Raw genomic sequence first — 19,690 nt, forward strand, 5'->3', positions numbered from 1 at the left:
TGCTTGCTATCTGCATATGAACTGCATTTCCAGAGACTAATGAAATTCCTAATTTGCTCCTCGATATAACAGAACTTGTTGATAATAGATGTTACTGCTGAAGGAATATTCAAGGTGTCTGATAGCTTGTTTAAGGGAACTGTTTTCAGGTTGATATTCTAGAAGACAATTTCTTGCAACTGCAACTGATGAAGCCACAGCCACACAGATGTAGTGAAATAAATGTTAATTTTCTAAAATTATTTTCATGCATTTTGCTAACCACAAATTAGAATTTCCTCCATCAGATACAATTAATAAATAAATATTCCCATTACTAGTAAATCATTTGAAATTGTTTACAAATAAATTGTATGCACTGTAGTACCAGTCCTACAAAAATGTAAGAAAATTACAAAAATCATGGTCAGGAGCTTGACAGCTGCAGGTTTATATGTGTTTCAGCTGTTTCAGAAAGCTTTTACATTTTGTTGCTTATTTCAGTAGTGGTAAGTAGAGGCAGAACTCAGGAAAACTTCTATGAAAGTCTAAAAAATCAAACGATTTCATTTTTGATCTTACCATGTCTTGTTATGTCTTTCAAAAAGTAGCAGAACTTAATATGGAAGAATTTCAAGCAAGTAATATCACAGCTCACTCTGCTCGCAGAAAAATAAGCAGTCAAATTAAATTATTTAATGAAAAGTCAAACACTGGACTTTACAAACTGAAAGGTCTCAAAACTAGAAAAGACAATATTCTTAAAAGCAGTTGACAAGGGAATAGGGCAAAACATCGAGACCAAAATCATATTGGTCCAATCAAATTTTAAGGCCATCTGAAAAACATGGATGGAAAGTTGACTTTAAGCAACAGAATTTGTTGACATGCTGCAATAGGCCAAGGGTTTGGGTCTGTAAAGCTTGCCAAAAAATTCACTTAACCATGGGCAAAATACGAGGGCCATCCAGGAAGTAGATTACGTTTCCGTCTGTGTCCGCTAGGGGCGGGGCTAGCGCGGCCATCTTGGGGTCAGAGCGTTGCGCAGCTCAGTCTGCATCTAGCCGTGCTAGTGAGAGGTTCGTGCTGTGCTCCGTTCAGATACTGTGACGGTTTGAAATGTCTGTGTTAATTGAAAATCCCGCGAGCTGCGCTCAGTAATAAGGTTTCTGACTGCAAAAAACCGTAAACCGATAGAAATCTATCGGCAGCTTCGTGAAGTGTATGGGGACAACATTATCACTGAAGGTGGAGTGCGTCAGTGGGTCATAAGATTTCAAAATGGCCGAACCAATGTTCACGACGAAGATCGAAGTGGGAGACCCAGCATAGTGACCGCCGAACTTCTCGAAAAAGTCGATGATAAAGTCCGTGAAAATCGAAATTTCACAATAACGGAACTTTCTTTGAGTTTTCCACAAATTTCGCGAAGTTTGTTGCACGAAATCATCAGCAAAAAGCTTGGTTACCACAAGTTTTGTGCAAGATGGAAGGCAAGAAGAGGTAACGAAGTGGTTGAAGGCGCAGGCGGCCGAATTTTTCGACGAAGGAATTTCCAAGCTCGTACATCGCTACGATAAATGCCTTAATTTGTATGGTGACTATGTAGAAAAGTAGTATTTGAGTGTGGCTTTCATCTGTATATAATAAAATTTGTTTCCTATACTTTGTTTATTTTTTTATTCCAAAACGTAATCTACTTTCTGGATAGCCCTCGTATATACAACTTGTGTGAAAGATTTGACTTCTCAATAGACAAATCCTACAAATTTTCAAGAATATCCCCTCCACCATTTTTTTTTTTTTTTTTTTTAAATCTAATACCTCCCTTAAAATGCATTTAAGAAAATCCCAATTTTTCACAAAAAGGGAATCCCAATTTCTCAGGGAAAAATTTAATGACTTCAACAAGAGCTTCCTTGCATTTAACAGCACTGAAGCAAACTTCATGTTTATAAAATTGGTATGCTTTCCTTTCAGTTTACTTACGTATCTGTAAATTCATTGTTTTTGGAAAGGGCAGCATCTGGCAACGTGCACCACAAACAGAGCAAACAAGAAACACAACCTCAGATGATCTAGTTCTTGTGAGCTATATAATACGAAGAGTCCTAATGCATGGTAAAATTTTGTCATGAATGTATTTAGTTTTACAATTTGATCTATAAAACAGTGACTTTTTTTAAACAAACTTATAGTACCACTAAACATATTTTCAAGAAAAAAGCACTGCTTACACATAAGGTAATTTATGCTATTTTATTTCATTGCGGGAAAGCCCACACCATATACTTAAAACCAGCATCTTTATACAGATACACTGAAATTTAAGAATGCAAGAACTTTTGTTTCTACATATAAATTCTTTCTGTCCTTACAGCAGAATGTCTGCATTTCTGTGCAACATGCAATTCTAATACACAATATTTCGATCCAATGATGAAATCAGCTACTTTCTGAAGATAACCCAAAAATTTTGTTTTTTACATACACAAAATTAGTAAAAAAAATTAAAATTGCTCACTTCACACGATGATAAATTCCATAAAATTCCTGTGACTAGCTCTCTGATCTCATTATCAGGTGTTTTTCGCAGTAATCGCACTAGAGCTGGAATACCTTCAGCATTACGTATGGCTCTCTGTAAAATACATAAGAAGTATTACAGTATAGTAAATCATCAAGACCTTATAAATAATAGTGCTACAAGTTGATCTATAAGGTAGAAAACAGACGAGAACTCTTCATTACAAGGACTTCAAACACTTCCATAAAAGTACTTGCAAAAGAGAACTTTTTTCAATAAAACATATAAATATTACTCTTTAAGAATAAATTTTATAAAAACAATCTGTTCTTTAGAAGTAATGAAAGTGAGGAAGAATTTGATGCATGCAAAAAAAATTCCACATCCAACAAATTTTAATCACACTAAAAACCACTGATGATAAATTGAATATAATATGTGTGAGAACGATGCTTGTTTTGTGTTTTAATGTTCCAAGAACATGAAAGCAATTTTTATGCTTTAGTTATAATAGAGAAATTCAGATCTCTGCTAAAGCTACATACATGTATGAACTAACTGCGCTGCAAGAGATATCCGTTTGATCAACTGTCACTTCACCAAACCATAGCAGAGAAAAGAGTTGATAAAAAGTCTGGGTTTTCACCTTCTCTCACAGTGAACTTAAAATTACCAGACCATTTCAAAATTCAAAAAAAAAAAGGGGGGGAACTATATGGGAATGAAATTGATATCAAAATTCACACAATGAAATTTGGACCTTTTTCCAACATATAAGAAACAGAGAATTTTGTCCTCTGATAAAGCACACCAAATAAAGCATAAATATGCAATAAGATGAAGAAGCTACCTGCATACAGATATTTAGTTCTTTTATACTGATAATTCAATACAGATTTTTAATGAGTTACAAACTTAGTCTTAAAAAAGTGATATAATTTTTTGAGCCAATCGAAAGGACTAAGCTCAGTCACCAGACATGATGATTGGAGCAAGATGTTAGATAAATGAGAGCTTTCTCATCAGTTGGTTCTAAGCTTTTAACGAGCACATATCCCTTGTGAAGTGATAGGTATCCGAGCATCAGATAAAGGTCAAAATTCAGGCTGTCAAGCAGTGATATGTGACCAAGTTTCATGTTAACTTTAAAAATATGTGACTAAGATGCTCACTGTGATATAAAAAAAACCTACTTAATCAAAAGGCACAAAAGAAGGCAAAGATGTTTCGGGTGCCACAAAAGCATTCAAAGAACCAGCATCAATGTACAATGCTCTGGATACTGATCAGTCTTCCCTTTTGGACGATACTGATCAATTGCGACAGGTTTTGGAATCGGATTGAAATCTGATATTTAGATTGATGGCAGAACAAATAAGATATAAAAATTCCATCATCACAAGAGATATGAAGATGTTTATCAAACTTTGTGGCAAAAAACCCGTGTGCGGGTTTTCAATGATCTTTTGGACCATCTGAGTGGCTCTGATTTTGATTTTTTTGGGCAGATAAAAAGAAAACAGCTTTGAATGAGCACATTAAAATTTCTTTGAGGGGGTGAAGAGAGAGAAACCAAACATGATAACCAGTGATGAAATGTGTCTTCTAGTCCCAAGTACCACATGACGTAGCAAAGACGCTGGCAAACTAGTCCGAGAGGTTGCCAAGTGGTCGTGGTAACTTTTACGACGTCTTTACAACACAGCGAAGACGCAAAATATTTGCTGTTGCATCTTGGCAATTTGTCGATATCGCTGAAACGTCATGATATGACCGCTTTTAGACATGGTCGTTTTAGCATCTTTTTCATAGTTCATCAACGTTACTTTTAGAATGAAAAGAGACTAAATGTGCCCTTTCAAGAATCTGAAGTCCTCATAATATTTATTTTGCAATGTTTCATTACTTTATTTCATCTAAATATATTAATCTAAGGTAAGATTCATCTAATGAAATATAAATACCTGAATTATTCAATTTAATTAGTACTAAAAATACATGCTAAACTATTGTTTAAAATTTTGTTAAAATAATTAATATGCAAAATATTTTAAAATGAAACTAATCTATTAAGTTGTGCATTTCATATATTTAAAAAAATCATATTTCCAAAATCAATGCAAATCACATGTTAGCAATTATTTCACTGCTGAAATACGACTTTATTTATTATTTTTGAAGGACGAATTTATTCAAATTAATATGCTGACATAATATGAAACATTTTACCACATACAGAGCAAAAATTCATCATTCTTTTATTTGCATATCTTGGAGACATAGAAGTTAATGGTTGTACTTTTTACTACGAAATGCGAATAAATTTATACTCGAGTTCAGGTAAAATACTCATTATGTTACATTATGCTTCCTAATTTATCATGACGGGGGCAAATTTCATTGTCTCTGAGATTAAACAGAAATAAATGTGATAATACTGTTATAATCAGATACGCTCTTTTTTTCACCCACATATATTATATATAGCTTTACTTTTTATTTATGTCTCATTGACTTTTATTTACTTAAAACCTACTATTATTGTTATATATTTATAATAACCACTTTCATAATTGCTCTCACTTACATACAAAAGGATTAAGGAAAAAAATGATGAAATCTTAAATAATTGTAACTTAGAATTTAAGTTATTTAAAAAATATAGTTTAAAGTACTGAAAATAATTAAGGCTATTATTAATTATGCATATTTAGTCTAAAGAGAAAAAATCATATTATCTTCTGTTTTTCAGGAAATGATAAAATATTTAAACTTTAGAAAAATACAAAGAATACAAAATTTTAAAACGGAAGAAAAGTACATTAATTATTAAGCTTATTTTTCGACATGAATCATTATGCAACACAAGGACATAATAATGATGTTTTCACAACTGTTGCAAAAAGGTAGAATTCTGCGAAGATTTAGGTGTTGTTAAGACGTCATGATACGATGCTTTCAGAACCAAAATATAACAAGATAGATGCAGTAACGACATCTATTCAACATAAACCTCATCTGCAAAGATGTATTAAAGACATCTTTGCAACGGTTGCAAAACAGTGGAGTTTCGCGGACATCTGGACGTCTTAAAGGTGACATATTGCAACATTTTTGCAACAACATCCCTGACGAGTTTGCAGCATTGTTAATGATGTTTCCGTGCTACTTAGGGTATGATCAAGGGATAAAAAGAGGAATTTCCGAGAGCATACTTGCCAACCTATGACACTCAAAAATCAGGAGATTTTTTTTAAGAAATCGGGAGATTTTTCACAATGTTAAAAAGACTTTTTAAATGATGAAAATATAGTTTTTAATAATGAATTAACTTTAAAAAGTAACTAATTCTTAAATGCAAGCAACACAAAAATACCTTACACATAAAAAACATTTTTATTACTTGCATCCTTTAAGAAAACAAACAAAAAAAAAAAAAAAAAAAAAAAACACTTTAATCAGTTTTCGTACAAATGTTATAAACAGTGGCAGATTTTGCTTTTTTTAAGAAAGAAATTTCATACTTTTGTTCCAATTGCCACCTAGGCCTGCTTTCGTTAATAAAAGTTTTTCTAATGTGTCATCACTAATTTTAGATCTAAATTTAGTCCTCGTTTTTGCAACAACACTGAAAATCCTCTCACACTCTGCATTACTATGAGGAACTGTCAAGATAGCCAACATAATTCTAGACAGTTCACTATATTTTAAAATTCCATCAGCATCTTTCGGTTTTCCAATTAAACTCCACTGGGTGTCAATCTTAGCTGATTTTATAACTTCATTCAAGTTTTCTAAATGTAAACTGCTGTTATGTAGCTGTTGGAAATGTTTCAATTTTTCCTTCCTTTTAGAACTCCTTTCAAGATAATAGTAAATATCAACAATGTGTTCATCCACATTTATTGGTAAAGAAGCTGCCCCTTTTTCAGCTGCTAAATTTAAGAGGTGACAGGCGCACCTCATAACCTGAAAATCTGAATTTTCCTTTCTCAAGATGCCTGCAACACCAGTCTTCAAGCCTACCAATACTGGTGCGTTATCGGCACCAAGTGCTAAGCAATTATCCAGAGGGACTGCATTCCCTTTTAAAGTTTTAATAATTAGCTGTGCTATAGTAAAGCCTGTCAAATGTCCTTCTAAAGTGGGGACAGAAAGTAAACTGCACTCATTTTCTGAAGACCCTGGATTAAAAAAAGAAACAACAAATGGATACAGTTTTGAATCGGTATTATTGCTTCCATCCGTAGAGAGGCAGAACGGAGCTGTTTTAATGCAAACAACAACTGAAGATTTATTTTTCAAATCCATTTCTTTAACAATTGCACCTGTTTTGGTTGTTGCACTTGAGTATTTCTTAGTGATTTCACTATCGACAAACATTTTTCTAAATAAAGCTGCAGTGTAATCCGATGCATTCAGTGGTAGGTTGTGCTCCAGTAAAAAGGGCAGAGAACAGACATTCTGCATTAATAACTTTTTGGTCATTTGTTCCTAGAGAAAAATTCAATTTTTCGCTTTTTTTTTCCAAAACTCATATTGTCCTTGTGTTTTTGTGTACGCACATGTTTGAGAACTTCCACCATGCGAAATCGAAAAATCGCAATGACAGGCAGTACACATCGCAAATTTATTACATTTCCTTGAGGAAATAATGGAAGGAAAGTCAACTACGTACGATTTTTGAAACGTACATGAGTATTTCACCTTTCTCGCAGACATATCAAAAGATGATAATTTCTAAAACTATTTTCCGAAGGCACGTGTACTCGCACAACTCACGACAAAATGATCGAAATAACTAAAAAACAACCAAATAACAGCTTGCTTTGTCTTCATTGGTTAATATATTCTAGGTGACACGCAGTGGAGCACGATGCCCATTGGAGAATTGGAGAACGACACTGGATATGTATATGCTCTCACTCACAAAGCAGAAGTTATCTAATTCTCAAGGTTTTGTTTTAGATATAATCTAGAGAAAATTCAATTGCTTTCACACATCCAAAATCACTTTCTTTTTTGTTCATATAACAAAGCCAAGTTCCATAAAAATCATGAGAAACTTGAAGAATAAGAAAAAGTCGGGAGAAATATATTGTAAATCAGGTTGGCGGGAGAGCGGTCAAAAATCGGGAGTCTCCCGCCTAAATCGGGAGAGTTGGCAACTCCGTGAGAGGCATATCAGCAAGGCTTTTTACCTAGAAGCTTAAATGAGCAAATTGAAGATGAAATCAATACTCATTGGACTTTAACAGTTACATAGTCAAAACAGTGTGCACCAGATGGCCAAACAATCATTGGTACATATTATAGAGAAGTACTTAAACAGCAGAATAGAGTTGCACAGATTTGTTTAGAGATAGCCAACACCCGAGCTTTAACCTATGTTAATGTGTGAAACTACATGTCACTGATAGTCAAAAGTTTCAGATTAAACTTTGGCAACACTTCTCCAACCTCCAACAACTCAAAACTTGGTTCCAGCAGATGTTTGTTTCGCCAACTCAAATAACACCATTTTGGAACATTTAAATAAAGATCTCGGTTCCAAGACTTCTATGTGAGCTACAACATACAGCAGAAACACTGACAACGGTCATGCTCAAAGATGTTCTTTTAAAGAATTGTAAATGCATGCAAGTATACACAGAAATAAAATTTTTTTAAGAAATCGGTCTCACTATTTTCTGAAACGATCTAGCCAGTTTAAGTTTGGTATGGCAAAACTGTTCTTCTTGAACAGGAAATAGGCTGTTTCAGCTTTATAATAACTTCATTCACAAAAACATATAAAAGCATGCATATGACAACACTAGCATATAGTTTTGAAGACAGTTTTGCAAATTATGATTTCTACAACCCTGCAGAAGCCATGTAGCAACAGAGGTGGAGATAAGCAGCATACTAAAACAGGGACATCAACACTGTTCAAGAAATTGCAGGAACCACAAATCAAGAGAAATTCTTAATGTTGTGGGTCCTGCATAAGAGTGCTGCAACAATACAGTCATCAACTGCACTCCTTGCACTTGTTGCGATTACATTATATCCATAAGCGAGATGTTGGTTGGTTTACTTGATTATGATAAAGCACTCAAGAGCTATCTGCCTTAGTGCAGAGTAATGGCTTTGTGCAGAACTTTCCAAGGGAAACTGTCCCATACACGTTACATATGATGAAAATGCCCATGCAGCCAGCCCGATAGACGGGATTCAAACTACAGACCAAATTACCAGTGTTCAGCAACTTTGCATAAGCGGGAGGAATTTACTGTAAGAACACAGAGAAAAAAATTAACAATCTTCTGATATATGAAGCATGTATTTCATGGCAAAGAGCTACTAACACCCATAACTGTCAGATACAGGTTTTAAGGACAAAGATCATGCAAAGGAGCCATTATACCTGCCAGGACTTATTTTTTGGAGCAGTTTCAAAGCAACCTTACTTAAGTTGACTGTCTTTTGAAAAGCCAAGTGGAATAAGTAGCTGAAAAACATGTTCCAAAACAAGACAAAACTAGCTGAGTTATGTATGTATTTCATGGCAAAGAGCTACTAACACCCATAACTGTCAGATACAGGTTTTAAGGACAAAGATCATGCAAAGGAGCCATTATACCTGCCAGGACTTATTTTTTGGAGCAGTTTCAAAGCAACCTTACTTAAGTTGACTGTCTTTTGAAAAGCCAAGTGGAATAAGTAGCTGAAAAACATGTTCCAAAACAAGACAAAACTAGCTGAGTTATGTATGAAAATGCAAACAAAATTTTATGGTAGCAAAATCTGACAGACTATGAAGATAGTGCATTCCTTAACATCCCAAATGCTTTACAGCAGGTCTTTGTAAAGCAGTTACTTACAAAGGCAAATTATTACTGAACATGCTGTACTGCCTGGCTTGGATTGCTGTACTTGATGCCCATGATGCCTGTGGAGGTGCTTGATGGATCCATTGCGTACAGCAGTAACTCATTATCCCTATCACAATAAAAAGCTTCTATTGAATAAAATGGTTAATGATATGATCATCTGCTTAAGGAATTACATTTTTTGTGGTGGCATATATCAAGTGTGCAATCACCAAAGATCGTGATGTAAATCTGATGTTCAAAAACTTGATATATTCAAACAAGTTTATTTCTATGCTTACAGATGCATTACCTAAAAAAAAAGCTTAGCAACTAATCAAAAGTGGCTTAGAAAATAAAGCATCAGTATACATGAAACATGTAAAACTTAACAAAACATTATACAAGGTAACCAAAAACGTTCTTGCCATTTCTGATGGCACTGGAAGAGTGAAACCCAACATAAAAATAGCCTCATTGCATCAGTACTTCAACATGACTCACACAGCAAGTGATTGAAATGGATGCATCAAAGGCTCTCGTTCGGAGTTGTTTGCTGTATGATTTTAAAGTGGGCCTTGTCAGCAGCAGAATCAAGTCACCGAATTTGCCAGGCCATTGGGGATAATGCCATTAATGAATGAACTGCTAGGCAATGGTTCTAGAAGTTCAGGTCAGGGAATATGTCTTTTAGTGATGCACCATGCAGCGGTCGGCCACAAGCGCTGGATAATAAGGCCCTGACAGCATCCATAGAGTGACAGTAGCCAATTATGTGGTCAGCTGCTGCACATTTACAGGTACTTGATGAAACAATCAGACTCCACTTGAACTGCATAGGAAAGGCATACATGCTCAGCAAACTCACTCACTGTCTGATGCAAACAAGGAACAGCATGTCGTTACCTATTTGTCATTGCTCACTCAGTACCCCATTTGCACCACATAGGAAAGGCATACAAGCTGAGCAAACTCACTCACTGTCCGATGCAAACAAGGAACAGCATGTCGTTGCCTAATTGTCATTGCTTACTCGGGACCACAATGCATCCATATTTGATTGAGTACTCACCAGCGATGAAAAGTGGGTCTAGTAATACACACCCAGGCATTCCAGAAATTAGTTGTCACAATTGGATCCTGTGCCTCACACCGAAACCTCTCCACCTACGCAAGATCATGGCTCTGTATTTGGTGGACAAGTCACCAAGTGGTTCACTATGAGCTCCTGCCTGTGGGCTAAACTATCACGGCAGACCTGTACTCACAGCTGTTGGAATGTGTGCATCAGGCACTGATGCATAAAGATCCAGCATTGGTCAATTGTAAGGGTGTACTCTTCCTCCACGACAATGGGAGGCAGCACGTGGCTCGAGAGAGACCAGGGACACCATCCAGCAAATGAGCTGGAAGACACTACCCCATCCACCATACTCCCCAGACCTTGAACCAACAGACTAACTACCATGTTTTCCATTCCCTGGACAACAGTTATTAGTGGTGATTATTATTTGTTTTATGACTTTTCTTTCTGACTGTCCAAAACGGCAAGAACTTTTTTGGTTACCTTGCAATTACACAGAAAAAGATAAGTAACACATCTAAAACAACAGAATGGATAACACCAGAGAATTTTCACACTATTTCATGCAATGTTAAACAAATTAATATAAGATAAATACACATAGAAATGCATTGTTATATGTTAAAATTAGTACAACTGCAGGAAATGATGTAATCACTTACTTTATTTTCATCATTCTGTCTACCATATGATAAATTTCTTAATGCTCCACAAGCATTTCTTTGAATTTCAGGAATATCTTGATTGAGTAATTCAATTAAAGGTGTAATGCCTCCAAGGGATCTAGAAAATGCCAAAACATACACAGATGTCTACAGTTTCCTAAAGTCTGCAAATATACTTAAAAGTAAGATTAAGTAACAATTAGCAAATTACATGGAAACTCCTTAATAATATAGTAACCACATGTCATAGAAGAGAATCTTGAAATTCTTTTTAACAACTAACTAACAAAATTTACACATGTATAGAAGCTAAATAATCAAACTTCACATTAAAACCTCATATTATTTCCCTTTACCAAGAGTTGGATCAGGAAGTTCCCCCCCCAAAAAAAAATCAGCTATTTTTAAATGTATAACCTATTTTGAGAGAAAACTATATACATGGCTGAATCAGAAAAATCCTGGATTAGCTTACTATCATTCCAACAAAAGGCACCATAATGCTGCACTGGCAGCTACAGCAAATTTTGATCTTCATAAAGCAAAGCAATGCAACCATCAGCATGTAAACATAGTGAGTTGTTACAATGGTGTCTTTGTGATCACGCATATGTGACAGTTTTTGCAGAGAGAGATGGAAGAACCAACCAACATGATATTTTGTGTTAAACTGAGCTAAGTGGCCAGAGACACTAAACATGCTTTGAAAAGCTTACAATGTTTTGAGTTGTATGGATGTAATCAATGAGTTTATGCAGAGCCACAGGTACTTTAAAGATAAAAGAATGTCCCTTGTAGATTATAAACAATCTAGACATGTGTAATTAACTTGAGAACTTTTGCATGTACAAGGTTCATAGCCATATTTCAGTTAAAAAAGTAAGCACCTATAAAGCACTTTTCAAGCACATTAAAAAAAATAATAAGCACCTGTCTAATTACATTATACACAACTGCATAACCTTAAAAATTAGACTCGTAATTTAAAATATATGAAATGCAGTATTTATTAAGAGAGAATAAGCATTACCTCAACCATGGAAAATAATTAGTTTTTCTTAAATTTTAAACAATAGTTCAATTTACAGAACTAGTTTACAATGAGAGAAAAAAAAAAAAAACTATGCAGAACTAAACTATATTACAAGATTTAATGATGAAATTTCAGTTCAAAATAGAGGAAATAAATAATAATAAGGCATATTTATTCTATTCGCTTGTAACTTAATAATAAATACAATTTATTTTTCCACTCATATTGAAATTTAATTTAAATCTAAATTCTGAACATTTTCTAAATTTTCATCGTATATCAGTTTTCCCTTAACAGACATTACAAGCAAAGTAATTTAAGTAAAAAAGAGGAACATTTCTGAAATCAGAAGACAGAAATTTGCTTCATGCAGTCATCCTTTAACAGCAAAGCTTAACTACCCGCATACTTGAAAATTGGCAAATATTCGGACAGTCGAGCGAAACGTGAAAAAGAGGAGCGGAGAGTGGGATAGACTGTAGCCGTTCTTTAGATTTTTCCGCTAAATAAATGCTTTTGACATTTTGATATGTGCATCATATAAAAACAAGCCAAAGGAACAGAAAAATATTCTGCTTTGCAAGCACAGTAAAATTCTTTTAAGTGTTCATAAACAAATCTCGGAGCGAATATCAAAATTAATTACCTCTGCAAAATATCGCAAACGTTACTGGGCAATACGTGCGTCGTAATTCTTCCCTACATGATATTACGCAATCGGATTCAACAGCTGCCGGTATTGGAATAAAGAACTAAATAAAGGAAAAGAAAGAGACTTACCAATCTGGAGTGTTTTTCATTCTAATTTTCAACGGACTGCGTTAAATTTCCGGAATAGAATCATTCTTTGCTTGGGTTGGTAGACCGCAGAACTTTTAGTCCTATTCAATGCAGATTGGAAAGTGACAAAAAAAAGGGGGTCTGTTGCTTGTTTTGCAGCGAACTGTAACAATTTCAATATTCGAGATTTTGAGCCGAAAAGAGAGAATCTTCCAACCTTCGTACTGTATAATGTATTGGCCAAAAAAAATGAAATTATTTTGACTATTCGATTACTTTCCCTTTATTTAAGCCATTTCGACTATTATCCCTTAGAAAGCTAATCTCTGTTAAAACACAACCATTTTTGGAAGTTTACTATACTTCAGCAGTTACTGCAACTATGTTATTATAAACATTCATATATATGCTCATCATATATGCCTAACGATCATAATAAACAAGGATATGAACTGACCAAGCGGAACGAGAATGCAAATTTTTAAGATCTTGATAGAAATTCAAACGTATTTGGGTGGGAGGAAAAGAATGCTGAATGTACCAGAATTTTCTACTGCTTTCACAATTCTTTGACCAACAGAATGATGGGCACCTGTCTGTACTCTGTGCGCACACCAAAGGTTATGTTTATGCAGAGAAAGGGGGGAAAAGCTATTTCCGGTAGTGATTCACCATATGACATTCCATATTAGGAAGAAAAGTTGTTTATTTAGTTTCGGCTTTGGTATGGGAAAACTGAGTGTTCATTAAAAAAAAAAAAAAAAAGCACTAAAAGTAAAAAATAAGCACTAAAAACAAAAAAATAAGGGCTTTAAAGAAAAAGTAAGCACCTATAAGGGCCTTTATATTTTATTTTCAAATATAAGGACTTATAAGCACTTATAAGGACCGCTACGAACCCTGATCTTTTAAATCATATTTTTTATAAGTTTGATTATGGTACAATCTATTTCTGTGACACAACATTAACTATCAACACAACCGCACATGACCAGCAGTGAAAGTGTTAAAGCATATTTACAATTCTGCATGTTAAATAGCATCCTAACATGTGAAGTAAATTACAGCATTAGATTTTCAGATAAACACAATGTGCCCATAAAAAATACTTCATAGCAATCTAAACAACATAACTATGATTAAAAAAAAGAAATTGTAAAAACTAGCAGAGAAAATTGCATTAGCTTTTTGATACAATTATGAACTAATGGAATTTTCTCTTTAGGAAATAGAAGACTCAATAGAGAGCATTCTATGAGAAACAGATTTGTACTAATTTTAAACATAGGTAAAATCACAAAAATACCCCGATAGCTAGCCTTTCCACTAGGATTTAAATCATGTGTATGTGGTCAACGAGTAACAGAAGATATCTCTTCACCTACTGGCGGGCCTCAACAAAAATGCATGATTAAGTTGGGCTAACTTGGAGCAATATGAATTGTAAGAAGAATGAAAGCATTTCACTTTTTAAGGTATCATGTAATTCTTATTTATACTTCAAATTTGTATTTGAAATTGCTTAAGCATGTTTTGATTCCACACGTTGAAAATGTTTGCCAATTTATGATAAATATTAAGAATTTGGAAAGCCCCCCCCCTTTTTTTAAAGTTGCAAAGACCACGAATTTCCACGAAAGTGGTTGCATTAATACATAAGTACCAATGTCTTTAAATCAGTACTGAAAAAATTTCTTTATGAAATAGCGGGTTATTTAGAAATGATTTCATTTGGTTTTGAGGCCCTTTAATTTCCAAGTTAAGATCACAAGTATTTTTTATATTCATGTTATTAAAAAATATCTTAAATTGTTTAATTCACATACAAAATTTTTTGTGATATGTAGCTGAAATAAGTTTCCTTTTCAAAATGGTAATGGTTTACAGCAGAAATATTTTGTGCTTTTAGGATATCCAAAATACTCATCCACTGTTAGTGCAACATGCATTTTAAAGGTTGTGCAATACAAACCCACCAGCCACCAGAGCATTCTGCAATCAGCAGTTCAAGAATACCAACTTCCTGTATACATGGAAAAGTACTGAAATATCTCTTAAAGTATGTTTAAAAAAGGGGGGATGAATAATAACAACAACAATGTGGAATGAGAATGATATGGCAGCTCATCTTTCCAAATTAAAAAAAAAAGTATGGAATGAGTTGAATTCAGGACTTGAAAAGAAATATGAAAATTAATTGACATGCTACTCAATTGCAAGATATTAGATGTTTTACCAAAACATTACCATTCATTTAAATCAAGTTGGTTACTCTTGGGTGAAGAAAAGCAAACAGTTGATGAGTCAACAGCACAGCTTTGCTCTCATGAAAGAGCATTCAAGCCAAAATTTGACCAATAATAGTAAAGCAGTAGCAAGGCTGTCAAATGAAACATATCTTAATCTAATGTAGCACACAATCTCTCATCTAGAATTTGCCGTTGTGCACTTAACTTATAACCTGCTACCCATCTCCTCACTTAGCACAAAGCTGCAGATTTATGAAATGTAGGCTTGAAATTATGCACCTGTTTTGGCAACGGCATGCATTTTTATATTTATTATTCTAAAATTATGCTCAAATAAATATAATCTATGAAATCATCATGACTGCATCTTCACTAAAAAATTTCTCTATGCAACAACAGCCTTAGCTTTATGATCTTCTAATTTATGTTCTATGCCAGACTATATATCACATATTCTATTTTTGTAAACGTCTCGATAAAATTCCACCTATTAAATTTTAAATGAATATTAAAGTTTTATAATTTAACAAACTTTAAATTACGAAGACTAATAAAACAACTTTTAAATGCACAAAAAATAACTAACCTTGTCTTCTGCTTCATGTTATCATCCATATAACATAAATGCTGCAAATAGGCAGCAGCATTTGCTCTTACAACATTATTAGGGTGACCTAAGAACTCTATAACTTCATGAAGATCTGGATCTCGCCACCGGACATCTAGACAACAAACAGTAATTAGAACTTAAGCAAAGACAGTTCAACAACTAAATGGTTCTAGTTTTCAAACCAATAATTATTCCTTTACTATCGACCGATTTCTTACCTGCACCTTGACTATCTACAGGTGCATACTCAAGGTGAGGATGCCGAGGAGGAACTGGATGTGTACCTTCACTACCAAGAGCTATAGGATCTTCTTCTTCATACCCAGACCTGGGAGCTCGTGCATATGCAGAATTTGGATGCTGACTTTGAGGAGTTCTTGTCTGGGGATGCTCATCATAACTTGGTCGACGATCTAAGTAACCTTGAGGTAGGCCAGGGTCATACTGGTGATAACCAGGTGAAGTTGCTGGAAGTGGTTGACCTGTGTACCCATATGTCCCTATAAAACAAATAACAAAAAAGGATACTTAATATTCTGATATTACACAGAAATCATACTTCATAGAAAACACAGTAAAAACTTCTCATAGTGGCACTTCATATTCACAGATAAAACATTAGTATCGAATGCTGACCAACAGTCACATTTTTAGCTTTCATATATTCAAATGGCTTGCATTTGGAATCAGAGGCCCAATTTGGCATAATCAAGTGTTTGTTGTGAGTACTATTATTAAAGCATCAATCCAGGAACTAAAATCTTGTTGCCAACACCAGACAGTTCATAAATTTGTTAGCCACTTCGAACTGTGGAGTTTCAAGCTATCCTTACCAACTTATTACTAGTAAAATTGCTGAGCAAAATGCAAGTGTCGATCAATTCTCTAACATTAAAAAAAAGGGGGGTAAGTTACTAGAAGTAAATTATGGTTCTGATCTGGCAGCGTGATAGTTTCACTTCAGACACCTTTTACTTAATAACAATATTTTTTTAGAAATTTCACAATAGAGTTTTAAAGCAAGTCTGTCTTTCAAATACCAAAAATCATTTGACAAAATATGATTAAACACACCAACTCTATCTGTTTGCACAGATGATATTTGTGGTGGCAGGAAACTTTTTTTAAACCCTGATATTTTATCCTCATAGATGTAGGTATTTCACAATGATAAATTTAGTCAAATTTCAAAATAAATTTAGTCAGTAGAAATTCACACCCAAATGTTATTGTGCATCACTGGATATTTACACATTCATTTTTTCTACTGCATGATAAATGCTTTTTTTTGTTCTTCTTTAGATTGAAAATATTCACTAGTGTGCAGGATGTGGTTGAAGCTTGTTTTCTAAGGAAATTGAAAATGATTTTATTGTACCACCTGAGGTAGATGAACTTAGACGCTCTATTTATAAGGGATATTGCTGAGAAAACTGAAGTAATATCAGTAGATGAGGAAGCTGAAAAAAAAAAAAAAAAAGTTGCCTTCACCTTCTCAGATAAAGGTTCAAGAAAAAGGTAAAGTTAATAAAACAGTTTGAACAATGAAAATACTAAATTACACAAAAGGGACAGAATCAGAGAAAAGAATATAAAGACTATCTTAAGGCACTGGAAACCGACTTAGAAAATGCATTTCCAGTTGTGGATTTTAGAAATTTTAATTGCAGAATGGATAATTTGTTACACTAAAAATGACCATGATTTTAATATTACCACAAAAGATACATAGATATTCATAGAATTCTTCATTTTTCCAGCCATCTTAACCTTTCAAGTGAGAGAGATTACTGGAGTGAAGCAAAAGACTTAGGTATTAGGTTGTTTTAGAATGCTTACTTAAACTACTTGAAACTAACTAAAAACTTTCAGAACAATACTAAAGGCTCTGAAAACTAGCATGACAATCTACACCTCTCACATTTTATATAAAGTACAATACCACTTTATGTAAAAAATTGTTTTACAAAATTTCATGCAAAGTTGGAGATATTACATTTTATTAGTATTATATCCATTCAATATGTGTTTTCAGTTGCTGTAATTTACATAGATTTGAGGGCTTTGTTTGCATTTTCTCTCATTTTATTTCTTTTAAAAGTTACAGTAAAAAAGCTATATTTTAAGTGCTGCACTAATTATATTAATATTGCAAAAGTTATTTTTCATATATTTCTAAGTATTTTGAAATATATGAAAGTTTCAGAGTGGTGTATATTTCTTCCTTTCTAAACATTTTTTTGAAGTACTACGAATTCTGTGTTCTATACAGGGTGATTTGTTACCAGATCGACAAACTTGCAGGGTGTGTACGTGGTACACTGAGGACTCGGAATCATATAGGAATGCAGGGTTGCAAATGCTGTAGTAGCAAGCTATGGGTCTATGAAGCAGAGAAACAGAGAAGAAACAACAATACATTAGGTTGTACTACAACATGTGTTTGAAATTATGACCAGAAATCATTTGGCAGTTGATTCCTTAAGTATATTCTGGAAGTTTCCTGGTATGTCATGCATCTCTCAGTAGCTATGGATATTTGAGCGACAAGGTCTTCAATGGAAGGAACAGGCATCCTCATATACCCAACTCTTTATGTGATGCCAGAAGTCCATGTATGATAGGTCCAGTGATCTGGCAGGCCAATGAACCAGGCAGCATGACCTATCCACATGCTGTCCAAAGGTTATGTCATGGTGTCGGTGGACGTCAATCGTGTTATGTGGATGAGCCTCGTCAGGCTGGTATCACATGGAGTGGTGCAACGACGGAGGAACACGTGCTGCGTCAAGAAGATCAGATATGCCCTACCATCCAAAGGACTGGGCAAAAAGTACTGTCCAATGAGGTAGTCTCCAAGAATGCCAGCCCAAGCATTGACAGAGAAATGCTCTTGAGCTGCACCTGGCTGTGTATGATGAGGGTTCTCCAAAGCGCACACATGGGTATTATGCTGATTGAAAGCTCCCTCCCGTGTGAAGTATGCTTGATCCGTGAAGAATACAGACACAGCAAATGCACTGTCTGTAGCACTCTGTTGCAGGAATCATGGAGCAAATGTCCTCCAGAGTTGATAATCCTCAGGCTCTAACTGTGTGATGACGGTGGTATGCGCTCATTTGGTTTCTGGGAATATCCTCCAGATAATGGATTGAGATAAACACACTTGTTGGGCTATCGCTCGAGTACTTAGACTGTCTTTTGCTACATGCAAGACTGCCTCCTCATTCGCTGCCAATTTATTGTAGCTCTTGTTAAACAACTAGTCTCTTGTAACCTTCTGTTGACACTTGCAAAGGTCATGCAATGTGGAGCAGGCCTATTTGGTAATGTTCCTGGTACAACCGCTTAGCGGCATGCCCATTACAACTTGAAGCTCCCTAGACGATCAGCATGTCGACCAGTTAATCGTTTGAATACACGTTCATCCAACTACCTCAAGAAATGGATTGCAAATGATGACTTCCAGCAGGATCGCTGTTCACCCAACCTTCTGTTCAGTGCCATCTACTGCAAGACCGTTGTCAGGCCTGTTCAGACTTACCTATACTACCCATCACACATACACTTAGACCCATGTAATAACATAAAGCCTTACAAAGTTTTCAGAAAGGTCCTGACACCTTAGTGTTGCCCTAGTACCTTCCGTCAGAATCACCAAGTTGGTACATTTTTCGAGGGAAAACTAAGCTCAAGTGACTGCAGAGATACAATTTTTATTTCCATGACTAATTTTACGATATTGAGTAGCTTGCTTTTAGCCACATTATCTTACTTCTGCATTTCCTTATTGACAAAAGACAAGTTTCACCTAATGATATCTGTGAATGTGATAACTATATGAAAAAACCTGCATGGCATATTTAAATTCAAAAAGGAAATGAACTTTCAGAACATGGCTGAATCAAA

At 34.7% G+C, this 19,690-nt stretch overlaps 1 protein-coding gene across 11 annotated transcripts in view; it reads right to left on the bottom strand.

The window, feature by feature from the left end:
• The window catches only part of p120ctn (adherens junction protein p120), a 443,159-nt gene that overhangs the window by 41,659 nt on the left and 381,810 nt on the right, over positions 1-19,690 (bottom strand). For all 11 annotated transcript variants that reach the window (XM_085808405.1, XM_085808404.1, XM_085808403.1 and 8 more), the window contains 4 exons: positions 16,000-16,281; positions 15,758-15,893; positions 11,107-11,227; positions 2,504-2,620 (listed from right to left, as the gene is read on the bottom strand). In XM_085808405.1, coding sequence (XP_085664531.1) covers positions 2,504-2,620; positions 11,107-11,227; positions 15,758-15,893; positions 16,000-16,281 — 656 coding nt within the window. The remainder of the gene's footprint in view (positions 1-2,503; positions 2,621-11,106; positions 11,228-15,757; positions 15,894-15,999; positions 16,282-19,690) is intronic.

This window comes from Stegodyphus dumicola, chromosome X1 (assembly GCF_044657685.1).
Source record: "Stegodyphus dumicola isolate Sdum_Otavi_A_Nest chromosome X1, ASM4465768v1".
NCBI classification, from domain to species: Eukaryota; Metazoa; Arthropoda; class Arachnida; order Araneae; family Eresidae; genus Stegodyphus; species Stegodyphus dumicola.